The sequence below is a fragment of the Peromyscus californicus genome, unplaced genomic scaffold, assembly GCF_007827085.1.
Source record: "Peromyscus californicus insignis strain IS unplaced genomic scaffold, ASM782708v3 Scaffold_13__1_contigs__length_99412109, whole genome shotgun sequence".
NCBI lineage: Eukaryota > Metazoa > Chordata > Mammalia > Rodentia > Cricetidae > Peromyscus > Peromyscus californicus.
The window spans coordinates 25,596,535-25,613,897 of NW_026294424.1; the positions used below are offsets into that span (position 1 = coordinate 25,596,535).

The following is a 17,363-nucleotide window of genomic DNA, read 5'->3' on the forward strand; positions in this document are numbered from 1 at the left end:
TTAAGATGTTAGTGACTTCATTCATGTTAAGAGCAGGCAGTGCCATGGTAGAGGAGAAAACCAGACTTCAGAAACTAATATTAGAGGACATAGAGGTGCGGAGTCAGACCCAGAGTGGGAGGGAGAGAGATGGGGAGACTAAATGATGGATGAAAGGAATCTGGGAGATGGACAGTGCAGGATGTGGTAGCAGGAAGTCAATGGCTTTTGTTTACTCTGTGAACCAGAGTTGAGTTCATTTTGGTAGCCGAGAGTGTTAATGAACCTGGGAGTTAACTCTGTAATAATAGGGAAGGTACAAGATTTACCAGCTTTTCCACAAAAAAAATAAATAATTTCACCTGTGTATGATTTTTTTCCTGCTACAGAAAATAACCCAGATTCTGGTGTTACCTTCAGAAATAGGAAATGCAAAGACACTATGTGAAAGTACATAGCACGGAACTCGCCACATAAACACTGTGCCTGAGGATTCAGTGAGCAATTCTTAGAATGCTTCCTCTGCATACGGAACATCCTAATTTGTTTTACTTTTTACACCATTTATTTTCTCTCAGACAAATTGCTTTTGTCAAGAAAAAAAAAGTGGCTCACATTGCAGTAACCATCCCCTGGTGAGACATAACGGGTGGGTAGTGCTGCCTTGCTTTGGGCAGTTGGCACTTACTCTAGAAATGGCCCGAGTTACTCTTTTGCCAATGGGAACAGTGTGTCTGTGACTGTGTGCTGAATTTGGCTTTTCTTCTAACTGAAAACTGAGTTGTGAGCAGAGTTGGCAAGATGCAAATCATGGCAGACTGTCTTAAAAAGATCTTTGCATTTCTGTAAAATAACTAGGTTAGCATCCTAGAGGGCAAACGTTCTTAAGAATCACTGTACGTAGAGGATGGCCAGCAGCCTCTCACTCACTTGCCAGAGGAAGCTGGTGTTAACCAGTTCTCTTTTACCAGAAAGATGAGGAGAGGAGTGGCCTGGCCTTAGATCTTCTTATCTTCTTAGAACAGTGAATTCTTTTCTTGTCTGGGGAAAAACAGAGAAGCAGAATGATTAATGAATGAAAAAATGAAATAAAAGGACATGCTCCTTCTAAAGTTTGGAGATTTTTGTTGTAGATATAAGGGAGAAAGCAGGCAGAGGGAAGATCCAGGCTGAACGTGACTGGCAGACTAAACCCCACCATGAGAGGAGAGAGCAAGAGAAGGAGCCATCGACCAAGAAAGGGGGCCCAGGCCAAGAGACCAAGAGACCAGTGTAGCCAGAATAGCTGAGTGATATAGGCACTAGGCCTGGGGGGCGGGGAATGGGGGGTGGAAGCCCAGCCCCTGGGAGGGAGAGGTTTAGGGTAAGGGCGGGCAGGGTGAGGAGTTCTGGGAGGAGCCACAGGCATGGAGAGATTTGTCCTGGGTTTGAGACCTTACATTCCAGCCTTTTGTTGATGATAAGGAACCAAAATCTCTTCTGTAACTGCTTCCACAGGTACTGAGTGAGACTAGCCCTTGGTTTCTTTGAGACATGACAATTAGGACCGAAAGCTCAAAGCTGGTTCACACTTAGTGACTCAGTGCGAGTCACATTTAGGCTGCATCTGGCGGCTCGTCTCTGCTGTGGCCTAACAGCAGCCAGTGTATCGCAGTGTATTTCTGTGTTTTCTTAGGAAGCTGAGAAGGACCATGGAAGACCAAATTCTGTGATGTCTTGTCTCCTAAGTTATATAGACATAATCTACCTTCTCCAGATGTCAAGGGACCGTCACTCTTTCTTTGTGTGGTACTGTCAGTGACACCTACCAGTCTGTAAAAAAAAAGATCCTACTGAGGAATTTCGACTTCAGGGTCTAAAATGTTGCTGTGACTGGGTGTGTCCAGTGTAACCAGCTGCTGCTAAGCAGTGTTCCAACGTTGACACCACCGCCACACCCCTGGGTTGTTGAACTAAACTGAGTTCTGTGGAACTGTTTGGTGAGCTCCCCTGGTGGAGGGTGTGGACACTCATGAACAGGGCACTTGTTCTGTACGGATGATTTATATGATGGAAATTCCTGCCTACTCCCTAATAAACTAATAAGTTAAAACCTGCAGTAAACTGTAGACAAAAATATCCTGGCTTCTTGGAATCAAATAGTTACTAGATTCATCAGTTTTTGAGTTTGTTGCCTAGCACGCACATGCACATGTGCGTGCGTGCGTGTGGTGAGGAGTTTGGGGGAGGGGGGGTTAAGTCATGAAGCATAAGTCACAGACGTGCTCCCCTGGAGGTTCCCAGCAGCGAAATACCCTCCAACACTCCTGGCATTCATTTCCTCCCTCTTCACTACTGTGTGGATTTCTTCCTTGTCCTTTAATGGTTCTTCTCAGATTCTTTTCCTTATAGACAAATTCCTCAGTAGGGTCTTTACTTCTTTAAGAGTCAGCCTTACTGAGACAGGTAGGTGTATCACTGATACTGATTAGGATATAACACTTCACAGAAAACTTCAGGCATCAAATATTAACTAATTTTTTTTTTTGCCTTGAGTTGTGAGTGCCCATGCCCCAGAGTTTATAATGTTTTAAATTAGTATTATCATGTATCTGGTTTCCTTAAGGCCTTTTCATGTATCTTCAGATTGACTCCCCTGCCCTCCTCCCTTCTCTGCCCCCTCCCTCTGCCCTTCCTTTCCCTTAGCCCTCTGCACCCTGGTTCTCCTCTAGCATCCTCCTAGCCTCTCCTTCACGCTCTCCTTCACTTCGCTTCCGAGGAATTAGTCTTACAAGCCAATTCTTGTTTGTTGTTGTGCCTCGCTTTCTCACTTTTGAGACAGGTCTTCAGCATGTAGCCCAGGCTGCCCTTGAACTTGCTGTCCTCCGGCCTGTTGAATGCTGGGATTACAGAAGTGCACTGTTGCACCCAGTAGTATAGTGTTTTGAAGTTTAATTACTGGAAAGGATGTGGGTAACTCTTATCTCTAAATATTTTGCTTCACAAACTTTATGGTGTATGGATCAGAGATTATTTATCATGAACATCCATGATTTTGAAGTTGTTGTGTTTTATTTGTTTGTTTTGTTTTTGTTTTTCCTCGTGGAAAAATTGTAAGTCAATGAGATTGGTGTTTGGTTTTTTTTTTTTTTTGGTTTTTCGAGACAGGGTTTCTCTGTGTAGCTTTGCGCCTTTCCTGGAACTCACTTGGTAGCCCAGGCTGGCCTCGAACTCACAGAGATCCGCCTGGCTCTGCCTCCCGAGTGCTGGGATTAAAGGCGTGCGCCACCACCGCCCGGCGGTGTTTGGTTTTTAATTCATCATTATAGAATAAAAAATTCCTTTAGCATACATTCTTGAAAAAAAATGGACCTAATGGTAATTAAATAGCTAAAGATTAACTGTGGATCCCAAAGTTCTTTATTTAATGGGAATGTTAGTGTTCCAAAGAATTCCTTAGCGTATAGAATGAAGATGTGATCCAAATTCTGTTTCCTTCCTGACATTATTATTTAATTGCATTTCAAGTACTGTCAGCTAAAAATATAAATTACATTTTCTTAAACATCTCTAACTTGTTTATACATTGAATTTTTGTCTTATTATGCTTCCAAGTTTAACTTAAATATTTGAAAACATTATTGTACATAAAATCATCAGTTGTAATGTTTTTTCTTTTTAAACATTCTATTTTGACTCTGTGTGTGTGTGTGTGTGTGTGTGTGTGTGTGTGTGTGTGTGTGTGTGCGCACGAGCGTGCATATGGAGGCCAGAAGAGAGAGAGTATTGGTCCCCTGGTGTTGAGTAACAGGCAGCTGTGAGGCACTTGATGTGGGTGCTGAGAGTTGAACACATGTCCTTTGAAGAGCAGGAAGAGCTCTTGCCCACTGCCGAGCATCTTTCCAGCTCCATCACAGGAAGTTTTTTACTGTTCTTACATCTAGATAGTTGCCTCTTTTTGCATCAGAATATTCAAATATTGAAAAACATACCACAATATGTGTGGTGCTGATGGTGTACCTATTTTACAGTATGATTCAGTTGTATTCATAAGTTCAGAGACAAATAAGTCTCTGAGTTTTAAAATACATATCCAGAGCCATAATTAAATAAGAATATTTCTGAGGTATCAGTTCGACCTAAAATGAATGTAACAACTGGATTTGCAGCAAAGTTCTTGGTGTGGGAAGTGAAAGTAACTGCTGAATGGAAGCTACTGGCTTTTGCAAAATAATTGGAAAACAATTAACTTTTTAGAATATAATCACACACACACACACACACACACACACACACACACACACACACACACACACACGCAGCCCAAGAAAAATCTCCTGCCGTAACAGACCGTCTGAAGCCACTGTGTCATGGTAGCCTTCTCCTATTTCAGGTGATTTCGGTAACTGCTGGGTTAGGAAGATGATGACTTCGCTGTGACGTAAGGCACAGAAGACTCTGTCTCTGTCATCTCCTCTTGGTTTTTAATGGTGTGATGCTTAAGTTGGGACTTTGTCTTCCTTAGAGCGCCTTTCAGCCTCTTCCGTGGTTGTGGTGGTTGTGGTGGTTGTTGTGGTTGTGGTTGTGGTTGTGGTTTGTTTCTTTTGGTTCATGGATGAGAACAGCTACCGAAGCATACGCAGCATTTACGAGGAAAACTGACCATCCTACCACACTGAGAATTAATTCAGAGTGGGTGATAGTGAGCTTCTCAGCAGGAAGCCTTGGAGAAGAGTACTTTCTTTAGTATTTACAGCAAGTAAGAGAGTCTTCATCTACACTTGGCAGTTAGAAGAACTACGTCACAAATGAGTATTTTGTAGAAAGATCTGTGAACAAGAATTATGTAAAGAGTTTGTTCATCAAACACATGAGATGTTGGCCTACAAGGCTTAGGTCACAAGAAGGGAGCCGATCGGGTCCTTCCTCTTCCAATCAAAATGACCTCACACAAGTGCACGTTTACAGATTACAGAGCAAATGACAGCTGATGTCTGTAGAGTAACAACTGGTTGGCTACTTATGTTACCTATCTTCTACTGCAACGGAACTAAAGAGGACATTTGAGGGCTTATCCTATTAAAGCAAAATAACAAAAATTTCACACGTGGATAGAAAATGCATTGTGATCTTATAAAAAGTTTTCATTCTTGCTATAAGATGTAAGACTTGTTACTCTGCTTTGAACAACAACAAAAACGTGGGTCTTTCCTATAAATGTTACTGTTTCTGTGCTTAAAGGACAAACTCAAGACAAAGGCCCTGTGCTCACAGAGCTGGGATGATAGAGAGGGGGTGGGCCCCTGTGCTCACAGAGCTGGGATGATAGAGAGGGGGTGGGCCCCTGTGCTCACAGCTGGGATGATAGAGAGGGGGTGGGGCCCTGTGCTCACAGAGCTGGGATGATAGAGAGGGGGTGGGGCCCTGTGCTCACAGAGCTGGGATGATAGAGAGGGGTGGGGCCCTGTGCTCACAGCTGGGGTGACAGAGAGGGGTGGGGCCTCAGCCTTCGTTCTCTCCTTCCCTCCCAGGGCAGTTCTTAGAACAAGGACAGTGACATCCTCAAGTTAAATTTCTGAGGAAGGAGCTGTGCTTGTGCACACCTAGAATTATGACTGAGAGCCTGTCCCACCACCTTCGGCTGGGTTTCTTACGACTAAATGGGGAAATATGGGAAACAAACAGATAAATGTATGTTGGTTTTTTGCCTCCTGTGGTAGGAAAAATAGTATATGATTAATAATGTATTATTCTCCAGAATTGAAGTAGAATATAATGCACCTAAAATATTTAGACTTGATGAGGTTTCGGTATCTTATTTGATATTTTGATTAAGATTGGAAATAGCATCTTAAGATAATTCAAGATTTAGATATTCACACCAATCAGACAAATGGTTGTGCATTGTGACTCCACAGTAATTAAACATTGAGCTACTACTTTGTGCAAGGGAAATTGTCACGTGGACTTGCTGTAATTTTTCATTGAGAGAACAAAACTTTGAAGGAACCGTGAAAATAACCTTGGGGTTGATTGGCTTTCCTATCTTATAAAGCTACTTAAATGACGTGTCTAATTTTATATTTTCTTTCAGATTCAACCCTATGAAAAGATAAAGGCCAGAGGCTTGCCTGATAATATATCTTCTGTGTTGAACAAACTGGTGGTGGTGAAACTCAATGGTGGTTTGGGAACTAGCATGGGCTGCAAAGGCCCCAAGAGTCTGATTGGTGTAAGAAATGAGAACACCTTCTTGGATCTTACTGTTCAGCAAATCGAAGTGAGTAGTAGTTAGCCATTCTCATACTAAAGTAGGTTTAGTTTTTACACTAACGTAAGTGCTATATTAGGAAATGTGGATGTGAGTTTGAGCTAGTCGAAAAGAGTGCTATTTTGTCTCTTTGTTAGTGTGGGGGGTGTTTGTAAGGGTATATCCTTAAGATGTAAAAGTTTGATTTTACATAGCAGTTGTAGTTACTGAAAACCTGAGTCTGTTCAGATTCTCCTTTGATCTGCCTGAATGAACTACTTTCTCTCAGTGACAACCTTCATGACGCTCGAGTTTTCTCACTTAATCCCTTTGGGGAAGCTGGGGATGATGTCTCACATCTGGTAGGATGTGGTAGATGCAGAACTATTCTTGGCTTCCTTCTTTGACAAAATTTCTAACTGTAGACCCTATGGTGCAGAGACCTTGTCTTTTCCTCCATTGTTTCCCTAGTCTGGCCGGCAACTGCAGTCACAACCCGAGCAGCAGCTAAGCTAATGTGTGCCCAGTAGTCACTGTGCACCAGCTTTGCTAAGCACCGTCTCCAAAGTGACCCGTTTATTCCTCTCAACAACTCACAAGTGTGCAAGGCTTCTAGTTAGTAAAGCAGAATCCAAATTTGAACATAAGACAGTCTGGTTTCTGAGAGTCTCTTTCCCTACTGTGTTGCCTCCTTTGAGAGACTGAGAAGATTTCAGTGGAAGTGTGATTGACGTTTGAAATTCACCCTGAGGACAGGAGACCGTGACTTTGTAGCATTTGTGTTCTCACCCCACAGAGCTTGGATACAAGAGCAAACGCTTATTTAGCACCTGTCTGCCTTCAGGCCAGGACTGTTGGCTGTGCACACAGCTCCAGTGCAGACTGTCCTGAGCAGCCAAATTTGGGCCTCAGCTGAGTTAGCCATGAAATACAGATAGTAGCTTCTGTTCCAAAGGGCCATGATTTATTGAATGAATACTTGATGAACTGCTTACCCACACGTCTGGCTCATGCCAAGTGGTTACTTATGTAAAATGTACATGTATATATATGTATATATAAACCCAGAGAGAGTTATAGGTCAGGTTTTAAACATTTTGTGATTAGCCCTTGAAGAGACAGTTTTAGATTGCAAGTCAGAGAACGTGAGTCTGGATGATCTGATTATCACTCTCCTCTTCAGCATTTGAACAAAACCTACAATACAGATGTCCCTCTTGTTTTAATGAATTCTTTTAACACGGATGAAGACACAAAAAAAATACTTCAGAAGTACAATCATTGCCGTGTGAAAATCTACACCTTCAATCAAAGCAGGTACCGGAAATAAAAATAACTAGCTGGTGGGATTTGACCCCTGGGAATTCTCTTTATTGTTGCAACACAGTGGCCTCATGCAGCAAAGGTCAATCCATGCAAGAACTTGACACCTTTAAAACTAAATACAGGCTCATAAACATGGGATGGTTATAAATTTTGGTTCTGTAATTTCCAGTTTCTCAGGGGATCTGCTTGAGATCTTATTCTATGTCCTAGATATTTAAAGGCAGCTTATAAAGTCTTCACGTGTTTAAGGTCTCCAGTCAGGTGGGTGACTTCCTGCAGACAATACTAAGCATCTTTACTGTGGGAGAGTTTCTTCACCTAGGTAGATAAACCTGTGGAAATTTAAGTAAGTTTTAGAGAAAAACATCTACTCTGGGGGGAAGTAGAGTGAGTAGAAAGGAATTCAGATGATTGGTGGACAAGCTTTCTAGTTAGAGGTAGATAGACAGCAGCCTACAGAAACGTTTTGGAAACAGTGTCTAAAGTTGACACTGTTCAGTTTGACACAAGTTCAGTTTGTTGGTATTTTGAAATCTGTTTTCACATCACTTTTTTTAAAATCATAGTGTGTGTTGCCTGTTTCCTAGTGGGCTGTCCACGTGCTCTTTCCCACTTTCCTCTCCTGTTTGCCAGCTCTTAGCCGTGTGCAGACACCTGGGTGCTCAAGGAAGGGGAGCAACCCCTGATGCCTGTGTTTAAGAGTGGGCAGACTGCCTCACATAGATCTTCAGGCACAAGAACTAATAAGTTTAAAAATATTTACTTACTGAGTCCTTCCTCTTAGAGAATTGTAAAAAATACCTTAAAAATATGAAGTGTCTTCCTGTTTGTATGGCCATGGAAAACTTCCCTTGAATAACTATCGAGAAAATGTATTTTTTAAAAAATAATAATGACAGATTATCTTAAAAGGATTCACCTATAATTTAGTATTGAAAGTCTCTGAAATGGAGGGATGTTTTAATATTTTAAAAAGATTTTTGTTTTATTTTTTATTATATATATCTCTGTATATCTGTGTGTGGGTATGTGCACGAGTGCAGGTACCCAAGGAGGCCAGAAGAGGGCGTCAAATCCCCTGAAACTGGGTTTACAGGAGCTTGCAAGCCACTTGATAAGGGTGCTGGGAACTGAACAGTGCAAGCTCTTAACCATTGGTCCATCTCTCCAGCCCTTGTTTAATTTTAATGTGTTGTTTTACTTGAAGGATTGGGGTACACTAAATAAAGAACTTTCTTGTTTTGTTTTTAAAGGTACCCAAGGATTAATAAGGAATCCTTACTTCCTGTAGCAAAGGATGTGTCTTACTCAGGGGAAAGTACAGAAGCTTGGTACCCTCCAGGGCATGGAGACATCTATGCTAGTTTCTATAACTCTGGCTTGCTCGACACCTTTCTAGAAGAAGGCAAAGAGTATATTTTTGTGTCTAACATAGATAACCTGGGTGCCACAGTGGATCTTTATATTCTTAATCATCTAATGAACCCACCCAATGGGAAGCGCTGTGAATTTGTCATGGAAGTCACAAATAAAACACGAGCAGATGTAAAGGTAAATACTGAGGAATCAATTTGGAGATTCATGTTTTTACATTTGATAAATTATATAGTTAAAATATTTTTTCTGGTTTATAAGTTTCTATTTTATGCACAACATATTTATTATTTACTTAACATCATTTTAAGAGATTGTGATGTTATTCTGTGAGGTACCTTAAGTTCTAAGATAACAGTGTGTATCATGAGCCCAGAATTAATAGTAGTGTAAATCTGTGTCAGTAATTTAAATTAAAAGTTTCATATGTTTCTATGGAACAATGTGAAATATGAAAACACACAGCAGATTTGTTCACACCATTACTACTCTTCAAGTTTGGCATATTTTATTATGTCATCCCTTTCATGGAAATTTATTTCTATAAAATGTGTATATGTGATATATGCATACTTTATGTATTATATGTACTTTGTCAGTGCACTGTCTTTATAGTTGTATAAAAATAATGCAGTTGTTTAGTACAAAGTATAAATTGAACACTACATATTTGGTGTTGTCTGTAGGACTAAACTGTGTGGTGATGGGTAGTGGTTTGGGAATAAGAGGAATGTTCCTGTAGCAGACCTTAGGAAGGGGAGGAGGACTCTGGTGTACTCCCCAAGGCTTTAATTATAGACTGAGTATTTAAAGTAACAATCTGAATCATGAATGTGTTTCTGGGTATTAGAAGGTTATATAGTCAGTGTCTTCTAGGAAATTCTACAAAAGTCATAATCAGTGTGGTATGACTGATTGCAAAGATTTGGAAGCATTCATGATTTTCTGCTTTTCTAGGGTGGGACACTCACTCAGTACGAAGGCAAACTGAGACTGGTGGAAATCGCTCAAGTGCCAAAAGCACATGTTGATGAATTCAAGTCTGTGTCAAAATTTAAAATATTTAACACAAACAACCTATGGATTTCTCTTGCAGCAGTTAAAAGACTGCAGGAACAGAATGCCATTGACATGGAAATCATTGTGAATCCAAAGGTGAGGGACGATCACAGTCCAGGGCTCCCTGGCTTCTAAAGGCAGACACCTGCCTACTCCCTCTGGCTAGTCAGGTTCTCCAGGTCTGGACTCATCTTAGTGATGGGCTCCTGATTTGACCCTAAGCTGAAAGGACCTCCTAAGTTCATTACTGCTTTTATACTCACATGCCATTTTCCTGTAGGAATCTTGAGTAAGTTTTCTCAACCCTGGGCTCTTTACTGAAAAATAGACATGTTGCTCACTCAAGTAAAGAGACTTAAAAAAATAAAAAAAATCACATATGGAGCATAATATAAGTTCTTGGCTAATGTCAGCTCTCTTGATTCTATGAAACCACTTCCTGTCGCAGCCTGAGTGCCAGCCTCCAGGCCCCACAGGGCTTGAAGGGAAACCCATAGCGTTGGCATAGCTGAGACTTTGGTATCTGAGGGGATTAGGGAAAAGGACACTACTCTTGATGGTTTCCTTTTTTTAATTCTCCTCTCATGTTGTTCTCGCCCTCCACCGCTTATATACCACAACAAAATCTTTCAGACAAGCCGGGCGGTGGTGGCGCACGCCTTTAATCCCAGCACTTGGGAGGCAGAGCCAGGCGGATCTCTGTGAGTTTGAGGCCAGCCTGGACTACCAAGTGAGTTCCAGGAAAGGCGCAAAGCTACACAGAGAAACCCTGTCTCGAAAAAAAAAAAAAAAATCTTTCAGACAATGCAAGAGTCACATTCCATTTCTCAAGTGAATGATTATAGGTAAAGACTTTTTTTTTAATCTCCCTAACAAGATTAAAAACAGAGTCATCCTGACAACTCACATGCAGTGTATCTAAGTAGTTTGTCACAGAATAATAGATCATTAGCTCAGCTATGTGTCCTTGTGAACTCTAGATTTTTTTCTGGGATTGTTTATCCTAAAAACTATTAACAAGTCATCTTGTCTAATCTGAAGTTATTTGGAAGCTTTGTTTCAGCTAATGATGCATACCAGAACCTGTGACTGCATATCTCAGCATTAAAGGAATTTGAGCCAGCCTGGCTCGTTGTGGTGTTCTTTTTTTTGTTTGTTTGTTTTTTTTTAAACATTAATTTGAGCTGTGATCTGAAGCAACTTCATAGGGGGACCTCATAGGCCCTGACTGTGTAGCATTTCCTTGTTTTTATTTTTATTCATTGAAACTCTTTATAAGCTAACATTATTATATCAATTAGACAGTACAGTTTAGGAAGGAATCATCTTCTTGACAATCCACAGATAAATATACCCAGTAGATTGGATGTTTTGGTGAGATAAACACACTACATTATAGGCAGTGTGTGTGTGGGGTGTCTCCCCACATCACTCATATCATGCCAGATACCAGAGAAAGATTGGAACAGCAAACATGTAAAGGTACAGCAGAAGCAAAAGACATCCTGGGGTCTGTAGTCTCATAGACTTACTTAAACAAGATTGACCCATCAGAGTTTCCTCCTGGTGGGCTGACACCTTGAACTTCAGTTGCCACCTGCTGCTTCTCTAACATGACCACTGGCAACTTTCCAAGTACTGACATCACACATGAAACAAAGCTGGGTGTATAAAGTCTGTGTTTCCTGGGTGTGGTGGTATAAACTCTTAGTTCTAGCAGTGGAGAAGTGGAGGTAGGAGGTAGTTCAAGGTTGTCCTCAGTACATAGAGAGTTTGATACCTGAGATTCTGTCTCAAAACAAATAAACAAAACCAAACAAGCCCCAAACCCTCTGTTTTCCCACTCTTACCCAACCTCCTTTTTTCTTCTTTCTTTTTTGATAGACTTTGGATGGAGGCCTGAATGTCATTCAGTTAGAAACTGCAGTTGGAGCTGCAATTAAAAGTTTCGAGAATTCTTTAGGTATTAATGTTCCAAGAAGTCGTTTTCTGCCTGTGAAGACCACGTCAGATCTCTTGCTTGTGATGTCAAACCTCTATAGCCTTAATGCAGGATCTTTGACCATGAGTGAAAAGCGGGAATTTCCTACAGTACCCTTGGTTAAATTAGGAAGTTCTTTTACCAAGGTAGGTAATTTGTAAAGGTAATTAGAGAATTATTTTTCACTGTTGACCTTTTGTATCCCTCTATCGTTGGTATGCAGGAATTGACTGTAATGTGTAGGTGCTCTGGAGAGTAGAAAAGAATGCTTTGATTTGGGGACGTTTTATTTTGTCTCTTCTAAGATAACTACTACTGCTCTCACCAGTCAGAAAGGGTTATTACTAGTTTAATAAATATGTATTGTGCTCTTGTCCTCTCTTGGCAGTTGCTAGATATGGAGATTTGTGGAGACCCACATAGGTTTCCTAGTGAGAGCTTGCTTTACCCAGCAGGGCTGCATAAGGGGATGATTTGACCACGGGCGTGGTTACCAGATGTTTGGAAGAGTCTGCACTTGACTGCAGTATGCTTTGATCTAGTAAGGGGGAGGTCTTTTGCCCCACCCCTTGGCATTATTTGATGAGACAGAAGGGGCTGGTGGATTTTGATCCAGGTCTTCCCCAAGCTATCCTGTGTTTCTGTCTCCTCTCTGCTATCTTTCTACCTAAAAGTTTCCTTTTTTTTTTAAATTAAATTTTTTTTTATTCGTTTTATATACCAAAGATCCCCCTCTTCCCTCCTCCTGCCCCTCCAGCCTCCCCCTTTCAACCCACCCCCCATTTCCTCTTACAAGAAGGAAGGAGGTACATTTAGTAGAGGCAGGTCCAAGATGTCCCATAATAGGTGGTGGGCTCCAGAAAGCAAGCTCATGCAACAGGGATAGATTCTGATCCTACTGCCAGGGGGCCCCTTAAGCAGATCAAGTTATACAACTGTCTCGCTATGCAGAGGGCCTAGTCCAGTCCCATGCAGCCTCCACAGCTGTTGGTTTGAATTTCATGAGTTCGCATTGGTTTGGTTTGGTTGTCTTTGTAGGTTTCCCCATCATGATCGTGATGCTTCTTGATCATAGAATCCCTCATCCCTCTCTTTGACTGGACTCCTGGAGTTCTGCCTAGTGTTTGGCTGTGGATCTCTGCATCTGCTTCCATCAGTTACTGGAGAAAGGCTCTATGATGACAGTTAGGGTATTCACTGATCTGATCACTGGGGTAAGCCAGTTCAGGCACCCTCTCCACTATTGGTAGTAGTCTAAGCTGGGGTCATGCTTGGGGATTCCTGAGAACTTCCCTAGCACCTGGTTTCTTCTATCTCCATGATGTCTCCCTCTATCATAGTATCTCTTTCATTGCTTTCCCACTCCATCCCTGTTCAGCTCAACCATCCTGTTCCCCCTATGTTCTCATCCCCCATCCCCTGCTCTCCATTGCTCATCCCTCATCCCCACTTTACTCATGGAGATCTCATCTGTTTCCCCTTTCCCAGGACAATCCATGTGTCCCTCTTTGGGTCCTCCTTATTACCTAGCTTCTCTGGAGTTGTGGGTTGTAGTCTAGTTATCCTTTGCTTTACATCTAGTATCCACTTATGAGTGAGTACATACCATGTTTGTCTTCTGAGTTTGGGTTACCTCACTAAGGATGATATTTTCTAGTTCCATCCATTTGCCTGCAAATTTCATGATGTCATTGTTTTTCACTGCTGAGTAGTACTCCATTGTGTATATATACCACATTTTCTTAATCCATTCTTTGGTTGAGAGGCATCTAGGTTGTTTCCAGATTCTGGCTATTACGAATAATGCTGCTATGAACATAGTTGAGCATGTGTCCTTGTGACCTGATTGAGCATTCCTTGGGTATATGCTGAAGAGTGATATAGCTGGGTCTTCAGGAAGATTGATTCCAAGTTTTCTGAGAAACAGCCATACTGATTTCCAAAGTGACTGTACAAGTTTGCACTCCCACCAACAGTGGAGGAGTGTTCTCCTTACTCCGCATCCTCTCCAACATAAGCTGTCTTCAGTGTTTTTGATCTTAGCTATTCTGACAGGTGTCGTTTTGATTTGCATTTACCCGATGACTAAGGATGTTGAGCAATTCCTTAAATATCTTTCAGCCATTTTAGATTCTTCTTTTGAGAATTCTCTGTTTAGCTCTGTTGCCCATTTTTTAATTGGATTGTTTGTTATTTTGGTGTCTAGTTTCTTGAGTTCCTTATATATTTTGGAGATCAGCCTTCTGTCAGATGTGGGGTTGGTGATCTTTTCCCATTCTGTAGGCTGTCGTTTGTCTTATTTACTGTGTCCTTTGCCTTACAGAAGCTTTTCAGTTTCAGGAGGTCCCATTTATTAATTGTTGCTTTCAGTGTCTGTGCTACTGGAGTTATATTTAGGAAGTGGTCTCCTGTGCCAATGCATTCAAGACTACTTCCTACTTTCTCTTCTGTCAGGTTCAGTGTAACTGGTTCTATATTGAGGTCTTTGATCCACTTGGACTAGAGTTTTGTGCGTGGTGATAGGTATGGATCATTTGCAATCTTCTACATGTTGACATCCAGTTACGCCAGCACCATTTGTTGAAGATGCTTTTTTTTTTTTTTTCCATTGTACAGTTTTGACTTCCTTGTCAAAAATCAGGTGTTCATAGATGTGTGGGTTAATGTCAGGGTCTTCAATTCGATTCCATTGGTCCACATGTCCGTTTTTATGCCAATACCAAGCTGATTTTATTACTATAGCTATGTAGTAGAGCTTGAGGTCAAGAATGGTGATGCCTCTAGTGATGGCTTTATTGTATAGGATTCTTTTAGGTATCCTGGGTTTTTTGTTTTTCCATATGAAGTTGAGTATTCTTTCTAGGTCTGTGAAGAATTGTGTTGGGGTTTGATGAGGATTGCATTGAATCTGTAGATTGCTTTTGGTAAGATTGCCATTTTTACTACGTTAATCCTACCTATCCACGAGCATCGGAGGGAGATCTTTCCATTTTCTGATGTCTTCTTCAATTTCTTTCTTCAGAGACTTAAAGTTCTTGTCATACAGGTCTTTCACTTGTTTAGAGTTACCCCAAGGTATTTTATATTATTTGTGACTTTTAATGACTGTTTCTATTTCCTTAGGGGTTATTGGTCTATTTAAATTTTTTATCTGGCCTTGATTGAACTTTGGTATGTGGTACCTATCCAGAAAATAGTCCATTTCTTTTAGATTTTCAAATTTTGTGGAGTACAGGTTTTAGAAATATGACCTGAAGAGTCTCTGGATTTCCTCATTGTCTGTTGTTATGTCTCCCTTTTCATTTCTGATTTTGTTAATTTGGATGTTCTCTCTCTGCCTTTTGGTTAGTTTGGATAATGGCTTGTTCATCTTCTTGATTTTCTCAAAGAACCAACTCTTTGTTTCATTGATTTTTTTGTATTGTTCTCTTTGTTTCTGTTTTATTGATTTCAGCCCTCAATTTGATTTCCTGGCATCTATTCCTCTTAGGTGTGTCTGTTTCTTTTTGTTCTAGAGCTTTTAGGTGTGCTGTTAAGTCGATAGTGTGAGATTTCTCCAACTTCTTTATGTGGGCATTTAGTGCTATGAATTTTCCTCTTAGCACTGCTTTCATAGTGTCCCATAAGTTTGGGTGTGTAGTACACTCATTTTCATTGAATTCTAGGAAGTCTTTAATTTCTTTATTTCTTCCTTCACCAATGGTGATTCAGTTGAGCATTATTCAGTTTCCATGATTGTAGGCTTTCTGTAATTTTTGTTGTTTTTGAAATCTAACTTTAAGCCATATGGTGGTCTGATAAAATACAGGTTATTCCAATGTGGTTGATTTTAGAGAAGGTTCCATGAGGTACTGAGAAGAAGGTATATTCTTTTTTGTTAGGATGGAATGTTGTGTAGATATTTAAGTCCATTTGAGTCATAACATCTGTTAGGTCCCTTATTTCTCTGTTAAGTCTGTTTCAGTCTGGCAGATCTGTCCATTGATGAGAGTGGAATGTTGAAGGCTCCCACTGTTAATGTGTGGGGTTTGATATGTGATTTAAGCTTTAGTAATGTTTCTTTCACAAATATGGGTGCCCTTGTATTGGGAGCATAAATGTTCAGAATTGAGACTTCATCTTGATGATTTTTTTCCTATGATGAGTATGAATTGTCCTTCTCCATCTCTTTTGATTAATTTTAGTTTAAAGTCTATTTTGTTAGATATTAGGATAGCTACAACAGCTTGCTGCTTAGGTCCATTGGATTGGAAAATCTTTTCCCAACCCTTTACTCTGATGTAATGTCTGTCTTTGAGGTTGAGGTGTTTCTTGTATGCAGCAGAAGGATGGATCCTGTTAGCCTGTGTGTTTTTGTAAGAGAATTGAGTCCATTGATATTAAGGTATATCAGTGACCAATGATTGTTGATTCCTGTTATTTTTTGGTTTTGATGTTGGTGGTGGTAGTATGTGTGTTTCCCTTCTTTGGGTTTTGCTGATGTGAGATTATCTATCACCTGTGTTTTTGAAGGTGCAGCTAACTTCCTTGGGTTGGAGTTTTTCTTCTAGTACTTTCTGTAGGGCTGGGTTTGTGGACTGGTACAGGACCAAGGATTCAAATACTGGAGCTTACAGGGGCCAATTCTCATTTCAATCACCACAGAATTGACTTTGAAAAGAAAATGAGGCGAGTAAAGTAGCTAGGAGGGAAGGCTGAGGTACTGTCAGGGTCCACAGACTTAGATTCTTAAAGCTACGAACTGTTAGGTTACAAGTGCAAAGAGGTGGTTAGGAAAGATGAGAAAAAACAAGAGAGAAGGGAAAGTGTATGGGATGTAGCTGAAGAGGATAGTTAAATAAAGAATGCAGAAGTATAATCAAGATGGAGAAATGCAAACAGTAATTCTGAAATGTACCTGAGCAGTGTATGAACAGAAGCAAAACAGCAATAAGGTATGTACACAAGAGCAGAGGTCAGAACTGGAAATGAGAGAAAATCCTTAAGGAGTGTTGGCACGGCTGTGCTCATGTGAAAGGTGAAGTCCTCGGAGCCCTCTGGCTCTAGTAGTTTCATGTGCTGCTGTCTGAAATACTTTTTCTGCTTCTTCTCAAAGGTTCAAGATTACCTAAGGAGGTTTGAAAGTATACCTGATATGCTGGAATTAGACCACCTCACTGTTTCAGGAGATGTAACATTTGGAAAAAATGTTTCATTAAAGGTTTGTATGATGAGTCATGTTTATTGTGGCTTATAAAATAGGCTTCACTTTCTAGTTCTAAATTTACCTTCATTAAGGAATAATTCTTAGTGTGAATAGATGATCTACTGTATTTTAGTACTAATGTATCCAGACACATAACCACTTAAAATACAAACATAATCAGGAGAGGAAGTTTGTGGAATATAGCCATCAATGAGAAAGGAAACACTAGG

General features: G+C 40.6%; 1 protein-coding gene across 3 annotated transcripts in view; it reads left to right on the plus strand.

Moving 5' to 3' along the window:
• Ugp2 (UDP-glucose pyrophosphorylase 2) overlaps positions 1-17,363 on the plus strand; it is a 63,557-nt gene that overhangs the window by 44,830 nt on the left and 1,364 nt on the right. For all 3 annotated transcript variants that reach the window (XM_052734733.1, XM_052734735.1, XM_052734734.1), the window contains exons 4-9: positions 6,053-6,238; positions 7,392-7,525; positions 8,788-9,085; positions 9,866-10,063; positions 11,852-12,094; positions 17,044-17,148. In XM_052734733.1, the coding sequence (XP_052590693.1) occupies positions 6,053-6,238; positions 7,392-7,525; positions 8,788-9,085; positions 9,866-10,063; positions 11,852-12,094; positions 17,044-17,148 (1,164 nt within the window). The remainder of the gene's footprint in view (positions 1-6,052; positions 6,239-7,391; positions 7,526-8,787; positions 9,086-9,865; positions 10,064-11,851; positions 12,095-17,043; positions 17,149-17,363) is intronic.